The sequence below is a fragment of the Lichenostomus cassidix genome, chromosome 14 (genome assembly GCF_008360975.1).
Source record: "Lichenostomus cassidix isolate B80296 chromosome 14, HeHo_3.0, whole genome shotgun sequence".
NCBI lineage: Eukaryota > Metazoa > Chordata > Aves > Passeriformes > Meliphagidae > Lichenostomus > Lichenostomus cassidix.
In genome coordinates, this window is record NC_139495.1 from 1350920 (window position 1) to 1364495 (window position 13576).

Consider the following 13576-nt stretch of genomic DNA (forward strand, 5'->3'; position numbering starts at 1 on the left):
TGAGAAACAGCCATCCCACACCGCCATCCCGGTACCGCCGGGCACGGGGCTTATGGGAACATGGGTTTCATCGCCCACAGACAGCCGTGGGCGATAAGCAATAGTGTTCCCGATGCTATGGGCGCCGTTATCTCACCCGGGGCCACAGCAGACCCCCAGTGATTTTCAGACCGCGCCGGGCGCTACCGCGGAGCGCCTTCCCGGGATGCTCCCTGCACCCCACCAGCCTGGCTCCGGCTCGGGCAGCGCCATAATCGCTTCCCAGCAGAGGTTTATAAAAGCTGAAGGTGCTCAGAAGGTGGGAGATGTGGCAGTGTCCTACCGCCTAAAACAACCCACAGCTCCTCACCTCCCGCCGCTCCGCCGCGCACTGAGCGCTCCCCGCGTGCGCACGACTTATATAGCGGGAGCGGCTCCCGCTGGACCCCGGACCCTGTATAGTTAGCCATAAATCACTCATTCTACCCCGCTGTGTATTCTTCATTCAGATGCTGGGGCTGGCACTGCCTGGCGCTGCTCTCGCGAGATGCCCGCGGACTATAAATAGCGCGCGGCGCGGCGGCGAGGCCTTCTACGCTGAGAGATCACGTAAGTATGGCGAGAGCGCTGGCGGCGGGGATCGGGCGGCGCCGGGCCCATCCGGCCCCATCCGCGGCCAGCGGGGCCCGGCTGACGGCCCGCTCTGTTCCAGCAAATGGCGGACGACGCCGGTGCTGCGGGAGGAGCAGGAGCGGCCCGCGGGGGCTTCCGCGGTGGATTCGGGACCGGGCTGCGGGGCCGTGGCCGCGGCCGCGGGAGAGGCCGAGGGAGAGGCCGCGGGGCCCGCGGAGGCAAGGCCGAGGATAAGGAGGTGAGTGGGGAGCGGGACGCGGAGCATGATGTGCTGCCAGCCCCCGAGCAGGGTCCCGGTGGGTATTGGCACCTGGTGACTCTTGTCCGTGGATTTCTTTGCCAGTGGATTCCTGTCACCAAACTCGGTCGCCTGGTCAAGGATATGAAGATCAAGTCTCTTGAGGAGATTTATCTCTTCTCGCTTCCCATCAAGGTGAGGTGCTGTGGACGTGGAAGTGGTGGGTCAGGGAGATGCTGCAAGGGCTGGAGCCAGGCTGGGAGGGCTGGGGGTGTTGGCCTGGAAAACAAGGTTTGGCGCAACCTGGGATAGTGGAAGATGTCCCTGCCCACGGCACGGGTTGGATTAGCTGACCTGTAAGGTCCCTGTCAACCCAAACCATTCCAGGATTCCTCGATTTCCATGTGCTCAATGCCTGACTCTTGCAGGAGTCAGAGATCATCGATTTCTTCCTGGGCTCCTCGCTGAAGGATGAGGTGCTGAAGATTATGCCTGTGCAGAAACAGACCCGTGCTGGGCAGCGCACCAGGTTCAAGGTAACCCCCCCTGTTCTTCTGCATCCTCACATTCACAACTTCTCTCCTGCATTTTTAGTGTCATTTTAATCACTCCAAATGCCCATTTCTGTCACATGTTGTAAAAATTCTGGTGTGAGGACCATTAATAGTTTTCTAAATGTATTAATTTGAAAACAGTGATGTGTGCAGATGTTCCTTGGAACAGCACTGGCCCAAAAGTTGGACCGCAGAACTTTAAAACATCCTTTTAACCAAGCTATTCTGATGCTGCAAAATTTAGTTGCTCTTGCATGGCAGTGTTGGGTTTTCAGGGAGAAGTTTTGGGTATAAAGAGGGAATGCTGTTTGGAATTCATGGGGAGTTCTGACCAGTGTGAGGCTGCAGCAGGTGAATCCCAGTTCTTTAGCCTTGGCTAATTTTGAGTGAAGTTCTGAGAGGAGAAACGAGTTTCAGGAAGTGTGAGCTGTGCTGTCCAAGATTTGGGTGTGAGCTGTGAGTTCCTGCTGAGCACACACCATAGGGTATCCCTGGTGGGAGGTGTCACTGAGGGAGCAGTGTAAACTTCTCTTCTGCCTGCAGGCGTTTGTGGCTATCGGGGACTACAACGGCCACGTGGGGCTGGGGGTGAAGTGCTCCAAGGAGGTGGCCACGGCCATCCGCGGGGCCATCATCCTGGCCAAGCTGTCCATCGTGCCCGTGCGACGCGGATATTGGGGCAACAAGATCGGCAAGCCACACACGGTGCCCTGCAAGGTGAGTGTGTCCTGCCAGCCTGGCCCCGAGGGCTGCTCACTGTTCAGGGCTGTGCTCTGGAGCTGTGACCCGTTGTGTCCCTGCAGGTCACCGGGCGCTGCGGCTCCGTCCTGGTGCGCCTGATCCCGGCTCCCCGCGGCACTGGCATCGTGTCTGCCCCTGTCCCCAAGAAGCTGCTGATGATGGCTGGCATCGATGACTGCTACACGTCGGCACGGGGCTGCACTGCCACCCTCGGCAACTTCGGTGAGCTCTGGGGCTGGCATGGAGCTTATAGCCACTTTGTCACTGATGGGGCACAACATCTCCATTACAGTGTTTTGTGCCTCTAGTGATGATGCAGAAGCCAAGACTTCTGCTGACAGTGCAGGTGACCCTTGAGTTCTGTGAAATTTAATCACAGAAATTCAGGGTTTTACACGCTGACCACTCCACAATCTCCCAATCTGCGCGATTGCACTTGTGCGCCGTAGTGTAATTGTCGTAACTGGAGAGAGAGAGAAACCTGAGTTTTGTGGTTCATCAGAGAGGCCTCCCTGTGGTCTCCCTGGTCCTTTCAAAATTCCACATTTTTGTAACTGGGGGATACATTGGAGCTGTGGGTGGGATCAGCAGGCTGGTTTTGCAGTAGTTAACGGGCAGTGTGTGACATCTCTCTGCAGCTAAAGCCACCTTTGATGCCATCTCCAAGACCTACAGTTACCTGACTCCTGACCTCTGGAAAGAGACTGTCTTCACCAAGTCTCCTTACCAGGTAAGAGCACGTTGGCAACCTGCAGTTGAAATCTTGCCCGTCTTGCTCTTAAAATTTAGATTTCTATACCCAAAAGGAACTGGTAGTTAAAAAGTTAAAGCACCCCAGCCCCACATGCACTCCAGGGGTGGGAAGTGGTGCTGAGGAACCCATGAGAGAGGTCTGAGGAAATAACCTGCTGTTGATGTGTTTTTTGCAGGAGTTCACTGATCATCTGGCAAAGACCCACACGAGAGTGTCGGTGCAGAGGACCCAGGCAGCCGCTGTGGCCACAACCTAAGTGGGTTTTGTACGAGAATAAAGTGATCAGAGAACGAGGAATCAGTGGTTGGTGTGATGGGGGGGTGGGTTAAATCATAGAATGGGTTGGAAAAGACCTGAAAACTCATCCAGTTCCAACTTCTGGCCTTGGGCAGTTCTAGGGGTACATCATCTTTACCCAAACCTAAGGAATTCGGAGCCAGGGCTGGGCAGAGCAGCACATGGAATGTTCTGGTGGCTCATGGAGGAGAGAGAGGTGTCCAGAGGGCAAATCCCAATACTGGCAGCCCCAAATGCCTGGAGTTGAGGGCTTGCAGAGCTCTGTAGAGAATGAATACAGATCCCAACTGTACAGATTGTTTATTGTGGAGGCCAGCGGCACCAGAGGTCAAGGAGGCAACATGCACTTGGATACCAGCACCATGGAGGGAGGAACTGTTTCAGCTCTACTCCTTTTCTTGTGCTGCTTTCCTCTCCTCCATCATCCTCTGTTTCTGCTTCATGAGGCAATCCCGTGCATTTCCATGGTAACCCAGTTCACCATCTAAAAAAGAAAGGAAATGTCTGAGCAGTGCAGTCCCACAAGCCTGTGTTCCATGAGAAGTGTGGGATGTGGTTTCAGACCCCCTTTCTGTGGGTTTAGGACCCTTTCCCTGTGTGCTGCTGCCATACTCACATCTGTCCTGGTAGGCCTTGGTGACCTGTGCCAGCAGCTTCATCTCCTTGGCACAGTTCTGGAACTCGTTGGGCCCTTCCCTCTGCCTGCACGCTGCCAGCCTTTCCCGGACTATCTCCACGATTTCCCGATCAACCATCCTGCGGGAAACATGGTGATGAATGCAACAGTAGCCATGAGATAACAGAAAGGCTGAAACAAGGGGTGAACAAAAAAAAAATACAAAACTGAATCAAGAGCTGTGGAATGTCAGCTCTGGGATTTTCAGGATCCTGGTCCCTAATGCCACCCTGCCCTGGTGTGCTGCAGGGACAGCAGGACACTGACATGTAATGGGGTGGGCTGGAGGTGCTGCCTCAGCACCCTAACCTCCAAAATGCTGCAGGTCCTAAAGCTGTGTGCTCTGCTGTGACCTCGCCTGGGGACAGTCCAGGGACAGCCATGCCATACCTGTCCCTCCTCCACTGAGCCTCGGCCTCATAGTAGCACAGGTAGTCGCCCTCCAGGCACTCGCTCAGGTCGGGCACACGGCGGAACTTCTGATGGTAGTAGTAGAACTTGTCCTTGTTTTGCCACCGCTCGATCCACTCTGCGGGGACACCCTGGTCACACACCCTGGCCCTCGGTTCCACGGGGCAGCACAGCTCCTGTGCTGGCACGGCCTGGTGCCACCTTCGCCGGCAGCAGCAGTGGGTCCATGCCTGTCCCTCTGTGCTGTGTCCCATGTCCTGTCCATGCTATTCCTGTGTCCCTTGTCTCCCAAGCCCCTGCAGCTCTCCCAGTGTCCATGCTGTGTCCCGTGTCCTGATGTCCCTCTATCTGTCCCAGTGTCCGTGCGGTGTCCCAAGTCCCTGTCCTGCTATCGACACTGTTCTTGTCAGTGTCCCATGTCCCTGTGTCCATGCTGTGTTCTTGTCTGTGTCCCACGTCCCTGTGTCTGTCCCATGTCCCTGTGTCCATGCTGTGTTCTTGTCACCATCCCATGTCCCTGTGTCCCAGTGTCCTGTCCCTCTGCCCATGCTGTTACTGTCAGGACCTGTGTCCTTGCGTGTGCCCTTTGCCTGCCGAGGTGCCCGTGTTCTCCCGCCTTTGCCCGTGTCCCGGAGTGCCCGTCCCGGTGTCCCTGTCCCCACATCGCCGCTCAGCTCCCACAGGGAGGGGGGCGGCTGGGGGTCTCATCCCGCCGGTACCTCGGACGAAGGTGACGGGCGCGTCGATGACATAGCTGAAGGCTGTCTGGAAGAAGTTGACGGGGTTGGGCACCGACGTGGTCCTCTCGGAGACGGGGGTGCGGGTCGGCGGCACCTTGTACGCCTCCCAGTCCGGATCGTTCGGCATCGCGGCGGCTGCGGCGGCGGGGAAAGATGGCGGCGGCCCCGGGGGGCGGGAGCGCGGCAATATGGCGGCGACCCTGAGGGGCGGGCCGGGGGAATATGGCGGCGGCCGCGGGGCACGCCGGGAGTTGTAGTCCTCCTCCGTGAGGGGATCCCCGAATACCGGCACGGGTCGGGCAGGAAGCGTTCAGGCTGTCCCGTCTGTCCCGTCTGTCCCACCTCCCTGCTCAGCAGGGTCATCCCGCAGCACATGGCTCTGGAAAGTCTCCAGGGAGGGAGGCTCCACACCCTCTCTGGGATCTGTTCCAGTGCTTGGTCACTGCACAGGGATAAATATAAAGTTCTTCCTCACGGTCGGGTGGAACTTCCTGGGCATCAGCTCCTGCCCGTTCTTCTGGTGCCATTGCTGAGAATTCCGTGCCATTGCCACGGAGCACAGCCTGGTCCCTGCTGTGAGCCTTCCCTGCAGACAGGGACAGGCAGGGACAGACAGGGACAGACAAGGGACAGACAGGGACAGGCAGGGACAGACAGGGACAGACAGGGACAGACAGGGACAGGCAGGGACAGACAGGGACAGACAGGGACAGGCAGGGATGGGCTCTCCTCCCAGCTGTGTCACCTCTGACCAGCCCCAGCTCCCTCAGCCTTTCCTGGGCACGGAGATGCTCCAGTCCTTTCAGCATCTCCTGTGGTGCTCGCTGTCCCTCCTGTCCTGAGGAGCCCAGAGCTCCAGATGTGCCTCACCAGGGCTGGGCAAAGGGACAGGATTACTCCCTGCCCTGCTGGGAATGCTCCCCACTGACAGAGGGCAGGGTTAAACGGGATATCAGGGAGAAATCCTTCCCTGGAGGTTGGTCAGGCCCTGGCACAGATTCCCAGAGAAGCTGTGGCTGCCCCTGCATCCTTGGCAGTGTCCAAAGCCAGGTCAGACACGGCTTGGAGCAACCTGGGACGGTGAAAGGTGTCCTGCCCATGGCAGGAGTTGGGACTGGATGCTTTTAAGGTTCCTTCCAATCCAAACTGTTCTGTTATTCCATTATCTATTGTCTTGATCTCTTTTCCACTCAGAATCACCAAGCTTTTCTGCCTGAGCTGATGGAGAGATTTTCAGTCTGTTCTGGGGATACCTGGTGCAGGTGTTCACAGCTCCAGGCGTGTGGTACCTATTTGGAAACTTCCCTAATTCAGGAAACTGCCCTAATTCCTGCCATTCACATTGGGGCTGTTCAGGAGGGAGAAGCGTAAACTGAGCCAGCAGCAATTGACCTTTATCACACCACAACTGTCGTGTCCAACCTGCCAGGAATGAAATGAATATCGCAGCGGGTGAAGCGAGCGGCTAAATTTGTGTCTTCAGACCCATAACCATCTTAAGTATTAATCTGGGAAGGCACTTCCTGACAGCCTCTCTCTGCTGCTGCCCCGGGCTGAAGACATCCCATGGTTGGTACAGCTCTGCTGGAGTCGCTTGTGTGCGGAGGGGCAGCGAGCAGGGCTGGGTTGTGCTCCTGGTAGTGCCGCTGGAATGGGGTCAGAATCCTCAGAGTTCCACTCAGGCTGGAAAATGAGCTTGGTGCAAAGCACAGCCGGGTGCTGGGACTGATCTGAGCTAGGAAGGAGCTGCAGTGGGTGCAGGACTAACCCTTCGCTGCTTGTGGCTGAGGTTTAGATATTTATCTCTTTTCATTTGGCTTTCACGGTGCCTTTAGAGCCTGTGCATGTTCCTGTTACCCATTCCTTTGGGCATTCTTTCCCCTGTTTTTTCATCCTTGGCTGTGCTTGTTTTGTGCCATTTGCCTTGATGACACAAAGCCCAGGAATGCCAAGCAGGCCTTTTTGGTGCTGCAGGATACAAAATAAGTCATTATAATTGAAAGCACAGAAGGACAAACCTATTGAAGAATGTATTTCTCCTTCAGTCATTCAGCAGAAGCTGAAGGAGGGAGATCATGTTAAGTTTTTCATTTAAGTGGCATCATTTGTCCAGAAATTTAGCAAATTCACACTGACAAAGAGTAGATTTAGATTGGATATTAGGAAGAAATCCTTCCCTGTGAGGGTGGTGAGGCCCTGGCACAGATTCCCAGAGAAGCTGTGGCTGCCCCTGGATCCCTGGAAGTGTCCAAGGCCAGGCTGGACAGAGCTTGGAGCAACCTGGGATAGCAGAAGATGTCCCTGCCATGGCAGGGGGTGTCACTGGATGAGCTTTGAGGTCCCTTCCCACCCAAACCGTTCTGTAATTCCACGACATTTCTCCATGTACGTGACAGAAGCTTGACCAAATCCCACCCTGCTATGAACCAAGGAAGAGCCCAGCATCCCTCTGTCATTCCCACATAAAAGGGGGTATTTCTTTTTGCGTTTTGCTGGTTTTCCCTGTGCCCCATTTTCCGGGAGCTGGGATTGAAGCCTCCCTTTGCTGTTCCTCTCCACAGTCCCACCGCAAGTTCTCTGCTCCCAGGCATGGCCACCTGGGCTTCCTGCCCCACAAGCGGAGCCGCCGGCACCGGGGCAAGGTGAAGGCCTGGCCCAAGGATGATCCCAGCAAACCAGTCCACCTGACAGCTTTCCTGGGCTACAAAGCTGGAATGACCCACACTGTGCGGGAGGTGCACAGGCCTGGGCTCAGTAAGGAGGGCCAGGAGGGAAAGGAGGGAAGAGACTTGTTGGGAAAAGCTGTTTCTGGAAAGGGGTGGTGGAGCCCACAGCTTCTAGGTGACATCCTGGCTGTCCAGATCTTGGATGGCCAAAGGCCACCTCAGCATGGGCTGAGTTCCTGGGAATTTCCACACTGGGATGATGAGCGGTGGTTTGGGAGATGGGGAAGCTGGAGCTGGCTGAGACCAAACATAACCTTACCCCCAGCACTCCCCATGACAGCCAGGCTGTGAATCCTCCAGGGAATGACCTGATCCCAGAGGATGCCCAGCACCACTTCCCTTTGCTGCCTTGCAGAGGTGTCCAAGCGGGAGGAGGTGGAGGCCGTGACCATCATCGAGACCCCCCCGATGGTGGTGGTGGGGGTGGTGGGCTACATCGAGACACCCAAGGGCTTGAGGAATTTCAAGACTGTTTTTGCTGAGCACATCAGCGACGAGTGCCGGCGGCGTTTCTACAAGAACTGGTGCGTGCTCCCAAAAAGGGTCATTAAACACTGGCAGTGCCCAGGGAGGTTTGGAGTCATCACCCTGGAGGTGGCACTCAGTGCTCTGGGCTGGGGACAAGGTGGGGATCAGGCACAGGCTGCCCTCGATGATCTTGGAGGGTTTTTCCAACCTCAGTGATTCTGGGATTCCCAGAGCTGGGGGTTTCCTGAGGGGCTGCCTGTGAGGGATCCCTGGCAGGAATTCCACAGGCTCTCTGTGATGGCCAAACAGCTCAGCTCCTGAGGAGTGAAACTGCTGCTTATTTAGTCATGCACAGAAACACTGCAAACAGCCCGATGCCGGGGAGCAGCATTTGCATATGTAAATTTATTCTAATAGTCGAACCAAGTTAGCTCTCTCCACAATATCATATGGCAGGTTCCTTTTCCCCCGTGCAGCTCAGGCTCGGCAGCTCCCCAGTTAACTGGAATTCTTGAGCTGAGGCACCAAATGGAGTGAAACCAGATTTGCCAGGGGAAAAATTGATGCAGAATGTGGCCCCCAGCCCTCATAAATATCAACAGCCCTCAGCAGAGAGGGAAGTGGAAACACGAATTTCCTCACGGTAGGAATTGTGTCTCCTGCAACAGTGCCATGGAGACCCACCCACCACAAGGCTCTGATCCCTGCTTTCTCCTGCCTCTCATTTTCTGCCTGTATTTTGATGGTGCTGAGTCAGTCAGTGGGAGACAACTGCATTCCTCATGCAGGAAGGTTTGAATTACCCTTGAGCAAGCCCTTTTCACAGCTCATTATCCGCTTTCCTCTTCCCACCTCAGGGTCCTGACAGTCAGGTGAGGCTCAGGTATCCACAGGTGCCTTGTGTCTCAGAGGAGCTGCCTGACAAGGTGACCTGTCCCCTCTCTGCACTGTCACAAGCCATTTGTCAGCTCTGATGGGTGTTAAAACCACTTCTGTCCTAGGCACAAGAGCAAGAAGAAGGCTTTCACCAAGTACTGCAAAAAATGGCAGGATGAGGCTGGGAAAAAGCAGCTGGAGAAGGATTTTGCAGCCATGAAGAAGTACTGCAAGGTCATTCGTGTCATTATGCACACACAGGTCTGTGCCTCCCCTGCTGGGGGGCTGGGGGCTTCCTCAGCTCTGAAGGACCTGGAAATGGGGTCAGGGGGTGTTTTTGGTGGGGTCACCGAGGCTGAGGGAGCAGAGGGTTTGAGATGGGGCGATGAGAGGTGCTGGCTGATCTCTCCAGCTGCCTTCTGTCCCCTCTGTCCCCTCCCAGAGCTCCCTGCTCCAGGATTGCTGTGGTTTGGGAACACTGAGGAGCCCCCACATCCCGATGGGAGCCCACACACCCCGTGGAGGAGAGCAGGAGGAGGGCAGAGCCTGGGCAGGTCCTGAGTCCTGTGTCAGCAAGGGACCTTGGGCCTCATGATCACCTCAAATTAGCAACTGGTGTCAAATGTTTTGGGCAAAAATAACCCCATGGGCAGGCACAGTTTGGCCAGATGCTGATTGCTGGATACACAGGGGCCCATTTGCATGCTGATCCCTGGAATTAAGGGCTGCTTTGGGGTCTGGGGGAGAGCTAAGATGGCTCAAGGCCAGATGGGGTCTCTGGGCTCAAGGACAAGGAGTTGGCTCCATGAGATCCCAGATATAAAGGGCTACTGTCCCAGGGCTGCCATGGAAGGGGGTGACAGTGGCAGACAGGGTAGGGAAGCAGTGGCTCTGCTCACTCCTGTACCCCTCATGAGTGGTGAGTGACCCAGCCCTGCTGCACCCTCCTGTCTGTGGGGTGAGGGACCTCGTGTCACCCTAAAACACCGTGTGCTGCAGATGAGGCTGCTCCCACTGAGGCAGAAGAAAGCCCACATCATGGAGATCCAGCTGAATGGGGGAACGGTGGCTGAGAAGGTCGACTGGGTCCGGGAGAGGCTGGAGAAGCAGATCTCTGTGCACAGTGTCTTCAGCCAGAACGAGATGATCGATGTCATCGGCGTGACCAAGGGACACGGGATGAAAGGTACAGGGGGTTGGGTCTGTCCTGCCCGCATGGCTCTGCCCATCAGGTGGTTTTGGGGTGTTAACCACACTGAGAACCCCCAACGTTTTGTGCAGGGAGTAGCAAAGAGCCTCACATGTTAAGCGTGACATCCAGTTCTGTTGTGGCAGAGCTTGGTTTCCTTAATCCCAGGGATTCCAGCAAGGGAAAAGTGCAACAGGGGCATCTCTGATGCAGATACAAAGGAGCTGACAAGGTGGAAAGATTTTCCCCGAGATTAAGGCCAGTGAAAGCCGTGCTGTCTGCTGTGCCCAGGGGCTCCCCAGGAGGCTCAGAGGCACTGCAAGTACATAAAGCAGTGGGAGGTGTCCCTGCCATGGCAGGGGTTGGAACTGGGTGGTCTTTATGGTCCCTTGCAGCCCAAACCATTCTGTGATTGCGTGAATGTCTCACAAACCCCACAGGTGCAGGGCTGTGGTGCTCCTGGGTGTGTGCATGGAACATTCCTAGTCTGACCAGAGCCATGGGAAGTGAGAACAGCTCCTGCTCTCCTCCCAACACAGCCTCCTCTGAGAACCACAGCAGAGCGATGGGACTCTCCCTGGGCAGAATGATGGGATTTTCCCTCAGGAGAGGGATGGGACTCTCCTTCCCCAGCCCCAGCCCCAGCCCTGCCCTCCCTGCTGACCCCACACACTGTTCCCACTCTCCCAGGGGTGACCAGCCGCTGGCACACCAAGAAGCTGCCCAGGAAGACCCACAAGGGCCTGCGGAAGGTGGCGTGCATCGGGGCCTGGCACCCGGCCCGGGTGGGCTACTCCATCGCCCGCGCTGGCCAGAAGGGCTACCACCACCGCACCGAGATCAACAAGAAGGTACAGCCCAGGGGGTTCCCTCAGGCCTCCCACCCTGTCACCATCCTCCTTCCCATGGTGCTCCTCTCATTCTCCTGGATGTTTCCTTCAACATCTCCGTGACTTTCCTGGTGCTTTTCTGCTGCTGGAGGGCAGATCTTGGTGAAAACCATGTCATGCTGTGGGGGATTCTGTCATCCTGTGACACTCCTCAGGAAGGGGCAGGAGAGTCTCCATCTCTGCTGCCTGTCTGTTCCCAGATTTACCGCATTGGCCACGGGATCCACGTGGAGGATGGCAAAGTGGTGAGGAACAACGCCTCGACCAACTATGACATCACGGAGAAAACCATCACGCCTATGGTGAGGGCTGAGGGCTGAGGGCTGACAGGGCTGGGACTCTCCCCACTCTCCCAGCCAGCTCTCCTGCCCACCAAGCCCTCTGCTCTCCCCACAGGGTGGTTTCCCTCACTACGGGGAGGTCAACAACGACTTCCTCATGCTGAAGGGCTGCGTGGTGGGAACCAGGAAGCGCGTGCTCACCCTCCGGAAGGTGAGAGCACCAGGCTGGGGTGGGCTGCAGCTCCCCAGGAATGCATTCCCCACGTGGAGAACCCTCCAAATGCTGGCCAGGGAGACTGGGTGGGTCCTTGGTGCCACAATCTGGGTGACAAGGTGGTGTCAGGTCATAGGTTGGACTTGGTGATCTCAAAGGTCTTTTGCAACTCAGTTTATTCTGTGATTCTGTGAGATGCTGAGCGAAGAGCAGCTCTGCAAGCTCTCCACCTGAGCACCAGGGTGTTGCTCTGAAAACACACATTTTTGTGGGGGTATTTATTCAAAGGATATTCCAAGCCTGTTTCCTTGAGGGCAGCTGTCCTGGTATTCTGTAAGGATTATCCTGATGTGTTGTGACTGTTCTTTCCCAGTCCCTGCTGGTGCACACGAGCCGCCGGGCCCATGAAGCCATCGAGCTCAAATTCATCGACACCACTTCCAAATTTGGCCACGGCCGCTTCCAGACAGCTCAGGAGAAGAGAGCTTTCATGGTGAGTTCCCTGGGGAGCCTCCAGCTCATCGTGGGGCTAAAGCAACTCACTGACTCCAAACAAGCATCTTCCATGATGTCCATGGGCAGGGAGGTGGAACTGGATGAGTTTTCCATCCTTTCCAACCCAAACCAGTCCAGGATTCTGTGATTCCACAATTCTATGGTCTGTTGCTCTCTACAGCAACAGCCAAATGAATGTTTGAGACTCTCTTGCCTAAGGACAGCCAGGAATTCAGTTCACACAGCAGAAATGATGTCAAGGAAGAACAGGATGGTTGTGTGAGTGATCCAAGAGAACTCAACCAGCAAATAATAGAGCATATGGACAACCAGTTCCCATTCACCACGGGAAGGTTTAAACAAGCACTTAACTTGGCAGGCACTGTCTTGCCCATATGGTCCCTTTCACTTGGAATTGTGCACTGCTTTGATTTGTTTGGAATGATTTATAGCTTTAATATTTTTAGAGGAAAAAAAGTTCGGGTCAAATTCAGATGCAAATTTGTGATTCTTTTGTCAGAAGCTTTCAAGAAGGCCAAGCAGTGTATTTTTCTTAAACCCAGGGCAAAAAAAATATAAATTGAATAATCCAAACACAGCAGTTTCCTGAATAGTGTTGCAGCCTTCACCAGTCTGAGTCTGAAGTGGAGGAAGCACTGAGTAACCCAGGAGAGGGAGAAGGAGAAGGGAAAGAAAACAACTGCCTGGATCCCACGCAGATGTAAACTGGGTCTGGATCTGGCCTGTCAGCCAGAAATGCCATGTGAAGCTGGCTAAGCCTCCTTAGTGCTGGCAGGGGGATTGGTCAGGCACTGCCTCTGCAGAGCTCTTTAGAGATTAAGCTGATTTCCTTCAGCTCAGTGTCAGAAGCCTGTTGTGTCACTGCAAGCCCTGAGCTGCTGTGACAAGGAGCTCGGTGACAGGAGGAGGTTTGACCTGGGTGCAGCTCTTTTCTTTGCCATTTTTCCTCCATGGATTCCGTGGTAAAACATCACACTTGTCTGGAAGTTGAGGGACATAAGTAATTCTTGCCATCTGCTCCCATAGGATTGATTTGCCATGGGATAATCCCATTTTTCAGCTGCTGGCCTTTCTGCTCCCCACAGGCCAGACACAGCTAGGCCAGGTCTGTGTGTCCCCAACACCAAACTCTCCTCTCTGCTCTCTTCCAGGGCCCTCAGAAGAAACACTTGGTGAAGGACAAGCCAGGTATGCAGGAAGAGCTCTAAGGATGGAGATCCAAGGCTGCCTGACTGGGCACTTCCAATAAAGAGGCTCCAAGCCATGCCTGCTCCCTGTGTCCCTTCTGCAGGGGTGTCCTGCCTGTTTCCAGGCTCTTCAGCAGGATGGGAAAAGTGGCATTTGGGATTGGCCCACACGGACAGGGACTCACTGGGACAGCCATTGTCTGCTC

The 13576-nt window shown here is 55.5% G+C and overlaps 3 protein-coding genes and 1 non-coding gene across 4 annotated transcripts; 2 read left to right on the forward strand and 2 right to left on the reverse strand.

Annotated features, from left to right (window-relative positions):
- Window positions 1–48: 48 nt before the first annotated feature.
- On the reverse strand, window positions 49–174 carry LOC146430570 (small nucleolar RNA ACA64). Its single transcript, XR_014855242.1, has one exon. It is a non-coding gene; the product is annotated as a small nucleolar RNA ACA64 (small nucleolar RNA).
- A 484-nt stretch (window positions 175–658) lies between these two features.
- On the forward strand, window positions 659–3196 carry RPS2 (ribosomal protein S2). The gene is made up of 7 exons (XM_085074339.1): window positions 659–850; window positions 956–1045; window positions 1279–1386; window positions 1948–2121; window positions 2208–2367; window positions 2784–2875; window positions 3075–3196. Exons 1-7 carry the CDS (start codon window positions 695–697, stop codon window positions 3153–3155), a joined length of 861 nt encoding a protein of 286 aa, XP_084930465.1. The 5' UTR covers window positions 659–694; the 3' UTR covers window positions 3156–3196.
- A 283-nt stretch (window positions 3197–3479) lies between these two features.
- Window positions 3480–5214, reverse strand: NDUFB10 (NADH:ubiquinone oxidoreductase subunit B10). Its single transcript, XM_085074340.1, has 4 exons — window positions 5003–5214; window positions 4263–4401; window positions 3813–3952; window positions 3480–3680 (listed from the first exon to the last, which is right to left on the reverse strand). The coding sequence occupies exons 1-4, from the start codon at window positions 5148–5150 to the stop codon at window positions 3583–3585; spliced, it is 525 nt and encodes a 174-aa protein (XP_084930466.1). The 5' UTR covers window positions 5151–5214; the 3' UTR covers window positions 3480–3582.
- Window positions 5215–6435: 1221 nt separating this feature from the next.
- RPL3L (ribosomal protein L3 like) lies at window positions 6436–13447 on the forward strand. The gene is made up of 10 exons (XM_085074342.1): window positions 6436–6592; window positions 7585–7777; window positions 8105–8273; window positions 9219–9354; window positions 10093–10279; window positions 10973–11133; window positions 11373–11474; window positions 11569–11664; window positions 12041–12160; window positions 13335–13447. The coding sequence occupies exons 1-10, from the start codon at window positions 6590–6592 to the stop codon at window positions 13389–13391; spliced, it is 1224 nt and encodes a 407-aa protein (XP_084930468.1). The 5' UTR covers window positions 6436–6589; the 3' UTR covers window positions 13392–13447.
- The last annotated feature ends 129 nt before the right edge of the window (window positions 13448–13576 follow it).

Excerpts from the sequence above, each read along its gene's own strand:
- RPL3L (XM_085074342.1), top strand. Across the intron at positions 7,778-8,104 it reads GGTGCACAGGCCTGGGCTCA|AGGTGTCCAAGCGGGAGGAG; the intron begins GTAAGGAGGGCC and ends GCTGCCTTGCAG. Across the intron at positions 11,665-12,040 it reads GCGTGCTCACCCTCCGGAAG|TCCCTGCTGGTGCACACGAG; the intron begins GTGAGAGCACCA and ends GTTCTTTCCCAG.
- NDUFB10 (XM_085074340.1), bottom strand. The coding sequence starts at position 5,150 with ATGCCGAACGATCCGGACTGGGAGGCGTACAAGGTGCCGCCGACCCGC. Across the intron at positions 4,402-5,002 it reads GCCCGTCACCTTCGTCCGAG|AGTGGATCGAGCGGTGGCAA; the intron begins GTACCGGCGGGA and ends GTGTCCCCGCAG. Across the intron at positions 3,953-4,262 it reads GCTCAGTGGAGGAGGGACAG|GATGGTTGATCGGGAAATCG; the intron begins GTATGGCATGGC and ends TGTTTCCCGCAG.
- RPS2 (XM_085074339.1), top strand. The coding sequence starts at position 695 with ATGGCGGACGACGCCGGTGCTGCGGGAGGAGCAGGAGCGGCCCGCGGG. Across the intron at positions 1,387-1,947 it reads GGCAGCGCACCAGGTTCAAG|GCGTTTGTGGCTATCGGGGA; the intron begins GTAACCCCCCCT and ends TTCTGCCTGCAG. Across the intron at positions 2,876-3,074 it reads TCACCAAGTCTCCTTACCAG|GAGTTCACTGATCATCTGGC; the intron begins GTAAGAGCACGT and ends TGTTTTTTGCAG.